This window comes from Castanea sativa, chromosome 7 (assembly GCF_040712315.1).
Source record: "Castanea sativa cultivar Marrone di Chiusa Pesio chromosome 7, ASM4071231v1".
Lineage (NCBI taxonomy): Eukaryota > Viridiplantae > Streptophyta > Magnoliopsida > Fagales > Fagaceae > Castanea > Castanea sativa.
The window spans coordinates 40120200-40127813 of record NC_134019.1 but is presented as its reverse complement, the minus strand read 5'-3'; the positions used below and the strand labels follow the sequence as shown (position 1 = coordinate 40127813).

Here is a 7614-nt window from a genome sequence, read left to right as displayed (position 1 = left end):
TCGCTGCCGATGTCTCCCGCCTGAAGTCAATCTCGCCGCCTGAGCTGTGGGTTTGTTTGATTTGGGATGGGTTTTGAGGTTTGTAAATGTGGTGGCTTGTGGATTAGTTGTGGTAGTGGTACTGTGGTTGTGGCGGCAATTTGGTGGTTGTGAGGGTGATTATTGGGTGGTTGTGGTGTTTGTGCCGTTAGGTTGTTGTGGATTTTTTTTTTCTATTTTTTTTTTTAAATAAGGTGGTGTTGGTGGATGTGGGTTTGTACTGGTGGTGGTTGTCAGTGTTGTTGCGGCAGTGGTGTTGGTTGTGCTGTTGTTGATGGTGTTGTTGCTGTTGACGATGGGATAAGATAATATATTATTTTAATTTGTTGTAAATATTATTTTAATGTATAGAATGAAGGATAAAACATCTGATAAATGGGATAGTGTAAAATGATGTGGTAAAATGATAAAGTAAGTGTTTGGTATGTCAAAATAACATTTTTTTTAAACATCTGATGAGAATGCTCTTATGTAGGGTTTTAATTCTCCCACGTTATGTTTTAACCTTTTAACTTTGTTTATGTAGGGTTTTAATTATTTTATAGCTTATGCTTGAATGGTGTTAACAGGTGCTTTAAGGGTTGTTGAATAACGTTGTTCTAGTAACATTATTTTTATTTTTTAAAAATACATGTGAATAAAAAAGTGTTAAAATACGTATAATGTTGTTTAAAAATTAAAAATATATATTTAAACACATATACCGCACTACCTTAATATGTGTTAATAAGCTATTTTTAAAAAGTTTGGTCCTACTTTTCTGGAAAAATATAGTAATAAGTACTTTTTTTCTTTCCCCATAATTTTTTTTATAACATTTCCTATAAAAAATTTCAAAAAGAAATATTTCCTAAACTAGGGCACCCATTAATTTTTTTTTTTCCCTAAAATAAACTGTAACACATACTCATCCTCATCCCACATCTTGTAAAATCCATATATTGTGGGTGCACATACTTTGAGGAAGAAATGGATAAAACCTAATTATTATTGCTAAAAATATCTCATTAAATATTCGCATATGTTTCACACACCAAACAACGGTGGGGCGCCACATTTCCAGTTCTCAAAAGCCACATCCACATATGTATAGGGGAAAAAAAAGAAAAAAAAAAAAAAAAAAAAAAGAAAGAAAAGAGCCACGTAAATTATTCAAACACCCCCTAATCTAATCTCTCTGGACCACACAAAACACAAACCAAACCCCCCCATTAGGTACAAAAGTCACAGTCACCTAACAAGTCTCATACTTATCCATTTAGCATTTACTATACTTTCTTCACCCAATTTATCCAACTAGTCTCCACAACCACCCCAATTCCAACAACCCCATTTCCCCAAAAACTAAAATATCTCACAAATCCAGAAAACGTAGTCCACTAAACAGTACCTCCTTTTTATTGTCATTGCCTCAATGGTACATTACAACAATAATGGGAGTGAAGAATGCTCAACTGGAGACCCATTGAAACCGATTTGGAGAAAGCTTTGGCATTTAAATCTTCCACCAAAAATTAAGATCTTTGCTTGGAGGGCTTGTATCAACGGCCTTCCTACAATGGAGACCATTAACCATAGAGGAATTTCCCATTCTAAGAGCTGTCCGGTATGTAAATATGAAGCTGAAAGTCTTGATCATGCCCTACTTGATTGTGCTTTCTCATCCTCGGTCTGGAATCTTTGGCTTGAGAATCCGCTGAGCACCCATGGTACTAAAATTTCTTTCCTTGACTCTACTATCTTTATTCTCTCCCATGCAACACTCAAAGACTTAGAGCTTTTCTTTGCTACTGCTTGGGCCATTTGGTACAATAGAAACAAGGTTGTTCATGAGGGTTGTGGGCTCCCTCCTAATCAGGTGTGGCAATTGGCGAAGAGTAGTCTTGAAGATTATGTGTCCGGCATTGTGGGATTTCAGTCACCCAAGAGCTCCCCCATCCTGCTGGGTTCCTCCTCCCCATGGGTTTTATAAAATAAATGTTGATGGGGCGTGTCTTCTGACTTGGAAAATTCTAGTATCGGTGTTGTCGTTAGAGATAGTTATGGTCAAGTTGTGGCTGCTCTTAACAAGCCTCTTCAAGCTTGCTTTACTGCTTAACTTACGGAGCAAGGTGTTCTTTTGGCTCAGGAGATTCAAGCTTGCTTTATGGCCTGGTTGGAAGTTAAAAAAAAAAAAAGGGACAGAGTAAAAGAAGAGAGAGCAATTTAATTATTTTATTTAAAAGTCTTTTAAGAAACGAGGAGTTTGGAGGCCAAATTTTCTCCCTCATTTTCCCTGCCCCAATCTATACTCCTCCAATAAAAATTTACTACTTATTTACTTAATTAATTAAATATTATCATTATTATCTTATTAATGCTATTATTAACTTATATTACCATTATTTACTTATTGTCTTATTTATACTACCGTTATTAATTTTACAATCATCCAAATAATCCAATAAAAACATCCAACCTCCCATCTCCGCTCCACTCCACCTCTAAACTTCCAAACAGACCATTACTGCTGAACTTACGGAGCAAGGTGTTTTTTTGGCTCAGGAGATTCAGCTATCTCGGGTAGCAGCTATGGGCACATTGTGCAGGGTATTCTTCAAGTTAGTGAATCTTTTGAAACCTGCTTGAAATAGAAACTTTAACTCCGTGGCTCATGAGCTTGCTCAACTTGCTAAAAGATCCGGAACTCAGCACCTTTGGATTGGACTCACGCCTCCTTGTGTAACTTCTTTTATTCAAGCTGATTTGATGTAACTCGTGTGTATGACTCTTTCTTATGGTTTAATCCCATATCATTTCCATTTCCCAAAAAAGAAAAAAAAAACAATAATTGGTCCAACACTCCCAACACAATCATCATATTGCTTCAATCCAAATTTATTGGGTAAAAAACTGTGTTTACCCAATTAGTATGGCTCATAAATTAAATAGTAATAACACCCAACTTTATCAGTCTCAATTTGACTAAATCAACTCTCAGTTCACAGTACATTTCTCAAATTAACAAACAACCATGTTAGATCTATATCATCCACTCATAGAAATTAACAATAACAAAAACAATGATCAAAGATAATTATTTAAAGGCAGCTCATCATTTATCATATTATATGAAAAAGGTCTCAGAACCACCATATCACCAGAACCACAACCCAGTTCTCATAAAGACTCCCAAAAAAAAAGAAAAAACCATAAGCACAACCCCTAAAACGACACTGACAGAGATAAAAAACTAGAGCCAGTAATAAACGACACCCCAATCGATGAAAACGACAAAGATAGAGATAACATTATTAGAGATAGTTAAAATCAGATTTTTTTTTCGTTGACTATTTTTCAGATCTAGCAGAGTTGACCACAGTCAGCGACGACCACAGGCTTCGAGGTCCTTCCGGAGCTCGATCCGACCTTCTCCACGGCCTTCACGACGTCCATGCCCTCGGTGATCTGGCCGAACACGACGTGCTTTCCGTCGAGCCACTCGGTCTTGGCGGTGCAGATGAAGAACTGAGATCCGTTGGTTCCGGGACCAGCATTGGCCATGGAGAGGATTCCGGGACCGGTGTGCTTCTTCACGAAGTTCTCGTCGGCGAACTTGGCGCCGTAGATCGACTCACCTCCGGTGCCGTTTCCGGCGGTGAAGTCGCCTCCCTGGCACATGAAACCAGGGATCACGCGGTGGAACGACGATCCCTTGTAGTGGAGCGGCTTGCCGGAGCGGCCAGCGCCCTTCTCGCCGGTGCAGAGAGCCCGGAAGTTCTCGGCGGTGCGGGGAACCACGTCGGCGTAGAGCTCCATGATGATACGGCCAGCAGGTTGACCGCCGATGGTCATGTCGAAGAAGACCTTAGGGTTGGAAGCCATTGGAGCAGGGATTCGAAGCTTTTTTTCTGAAGAAAATTAAAAATTTTAGGGTTTCGAAGAGAGAGATGGATTTTAGGGTTTTGTGGATCGAGGAGCTTATATAGGAGTTAATGGAAAGGATATGAAAAAGGAAAATTAATTTGGGCCGTTGATTTTTGACACGTGGAGGGTGAAGATGGGTTTGGGTGTGACTATAGTTAGGTTAGTTTTGACTAGGGTTAATGTGAAAGGGATCCAAGGATAAGGTGGTATATGCTTTTGTGTCATTATCCGAAGGGTAGGAGCGTGTAGACTTTAATAGGGAGAATGAGTTAAACGACGCCGCTTAAGGGTACATTTGTCATACTAATTAAAAGGCTCTTCGATGCATGTTGCCACTTGGCTTTTGATTTTTATTTCTTTTGGGGCCATTTGTGGCTAGTCATTGGTTTTGTAACTTTTTACCGACTACAAATATCTATATATTTTTCTTTCCTTTTTGCATTATTATAAAATTATTGAGAAATAAAATTTTGAAATTTACTATCTTGTAATTGGTCTTATGGAGTACACAAAATTTAGTGGTTTCATTTTAATCTAACCATTAGAAGGTCAAAATGTAACTGTTGAAGAAATTTGGGAGAAAAAGGCATCTTTGTTAACTGTTTTTTCCTTCTATATTTTTTTTTTTCAAAAATAATTTTTTTATTTTTCTAACTAGACAACTTTTTTGGTATCTCAGAATTAATTGAAAAGAAAAGCTGTTTTCAAATCTAAATTTGTGAAGGAAATAGAAGCATGAGCCTGTGTAATGAACTCATCATATTTATTTAATGAGATCGCGTTCAACTCCCAATAACAACAAAGTACAACCTTTTTTTTTTTTCTCTTTTCTCTGGTAAAATATTTTCTCCTTCTCTTACCCAAACAAAAAGATATCTTATGCGTTGATCACATAAGACCTTTGTCTTTTGTGTAGGGGTGTAAATTCAGGTTAGCGTGTCGGGTTCGTGTCGTGTTGAAATAAGGGTATTCAACTAAATAATTCAACCCATTTAATAATCGTGTCATGATCTTTCAACCCTATCCCGACCTGTTAATAAGGTGGGTTAACCTGACTCAACCCATTTGACACACTTAATAAATAAGTCGTGTTGAGTTGACACAAATGTAACACAACTCATTTTAACCTAACTACATAATATTAAATATGACATCCATCTAGAAATAATTTTTTTTTTACATTTCAAAAGCAGTGCATACACTTCAAGTCTTCAACCCACATTCAAAATAATATAGTTCAACAAAAATATAACATTCATCTAGAAATAAGTTCTTTACACTCTAAAAGAAGTGCATACACTCCAACCCAAATTCAAAATAACATAGTTTAACAAAAATTAAATAACATAGTTCAACAAAAATATAATATCCTTGGAACTCGTCAAATGCTAAGTATCAATATTGAAATAATTGGAGCAAACAGTAAACTAATCCTGACTATGACTATGATTATCATATATAGATTCTTTATTGATGTCCAAATTCATAACATCTTCCACAAGCTCATCCAATTTCATTTGTGCAAGTTCTATGCCAAAAATATATATGTAAGTATTAGTAGTTACAAAATATGATCATGCCTCAACAACTTTAAAAGCAATACCCATTAGATCTAGTTTATAAACTACCTCAATAAACTCACTTGCAAGATATGCAGACAATGTCCAACACTAATACAAACACCAAAAGAAAAAACACACGGCACAAGACAAAAGCTACAATTGTGACCTTAATTAACAATTAATATATCTCATATATTAATAATGGCATATGGGTTCAAAGTTTATAGAACAAAAACATTATACAGAAAAAATTATTACAGAAATTTAAAATACCAAGAAAACAGTTTTCTTTAATTCTAAAACTCACTAAACACAATAGAGAGAGAAAGAGCAATAACCGGTTTGAGACTTTGAGTTTGAGAATTGGTCGTGAGTGTATAAGATAGTAGAGTGAGTAGTACAGTTGAAATAAAAAAAATAAAATTAGATATTTTAAATAAGGTTTAGAGATTTAGGGTTTGTAAGGTTTAGAGATCTAGGATTTGTAAAGTTTCAATTTCCAATTTTATCCCTTATAAGTTTTTGTGATTACTCACTTTTCTTTTTAAAAAATACATGTTGGATAGGTATTTGACAAATCTAAAATAAAATGAATATTTATTTATAATATGAGTTAAACGGGTTGTGTTAAGTAGGTAATTTCAGGTTGACACAAATAAATTAGCGTGTTAAACGTGTCTATTGTGGGTTACGTGGGTTGACCCGCTTATACACATTTCTTATTGTATCGATTTCGGGTCGACCTATTTATAACCCAAACTCATTAAGGCCCAACCCTAACCCGCAAAAACCCATGTCCGATTCGCGTCGTGTTCACTGGTTGGGTCGAACATTGACACCCCTACTTTTGTGTGGGCCTCACATATTTGAAACCCACCTTATTAATAAGACAAAAGACGTATGCACCTCAAGGTTTTGAAACCCGGACCGTTCATTGAACCGTAAAATAGAGAGGTTCAAGGTTTTTGAAGTCGAATCGAGGTTGAACCGGGGTCGAACCGTGATGATGTCCTAATTAATTTAATAATTAATTAAAGCCTAAATATAGATATTAAATTTATAAAACTAGCAAAATTGACTAATATATCTATATATGTGAGAGAAATTTAATGATTTTCAAGCATATATTTAATAATTAAATAAGAAAGTTAATCAAATAAAATAATAACTATGAAAACATTAAAATTTATGATTAATTTTTGAAGTAAAGTTGAATATCTTTGAAGTATTTTAATTATATATTTTTTATTCCTTGTAAGAGATAGATAATTTAATTAAGTAGAATAAAATTGTGTTAAGTTATTTTTTTAAAAAAAAAAAATTGCTAAGGGGTTGGACCGCATGATTCTTGACCAGTTCGTGCAGTCCAACCCCGATTTTAGGGGTTCACAGAATTAACTAAAAATACTGTTTTTTATGCTTAAAAAATTGATTTTCATTCCAGTTCCTGGTCCGGTCCGGTTCTAAAAACAGTGCCTAGCACATACACATATTTTTCCATACACCCGTTCTTTTGGCTAGACAGGGATGTAGACTACTATCTCAGTCTACCCCCACCCCACACACACACACACACAACAAAAAACAAAAACAAAAGGAAAAGACAACTATCTCACCTGTAAAAAAGCCAAGGGTGTAGGCTGGTACGTTGGTTTTGCATCTTTTCCCCGACTAAAAATATATTCTCCTTTTGCATTATAAAGATATTGAAAGTAAAATTGCAGTTTACCATCTTGTGATTGGTTTTGTAACTTTTCACCGACTAAAAACATCTATATTTTACTTTTGCATTATGAAAATATTGAAAAATAAAATTGCAATTTACTATTATCTAATTGGACTTTTCTACTCCACAAACTTTTAATGGTTACACTTGATCTTATAATGCCTTTTCATTTTAATCTAATCATTTAGAACGTCGAAATGTAATTATTGAAAAATTTTGATGGAGCCAAATCACAATGAGGTAAATTTATTTGTTATTAAATGCATAGCCCCAACTGTTGCCAAAGCACGAGGGGCAAGTGAAACTATTTTAATCTTATCCTCGATTGAAACATATGAGATTTGTAAAATGTATAAATTACTGTGACCAGTACAATAATTG

At 35.1% G+C, this 7614-nt stretch overlaps 1 protein-coding gene across 1 annotated transcript; it reads right to left on the bottom strand.

The window, feature by feature from the left end:
- Positions 1 to 3115: 3115 nt before the first annotated feature.
- LOC142642953 (peptidyl-prolyl cis-trans isomerase 2) lies at positions 3116 to 3990 on the bottom strand. Its single transcript, XM_075817418.1, has one exon. The coding sequence runs from the start codon at positions 3901 to 3903 to the stop codon at positions 3382 to 3384; it is 522 nt and encodes a 173-aa protein (XP_075673533.1). The 5' UTR covers positions 3904 to 3990; the 3' UTR covers positions 3116 to 3381.
- Between the last annotated feature and the right edge of the window lie 3624 nt (positions 3991 to 7614).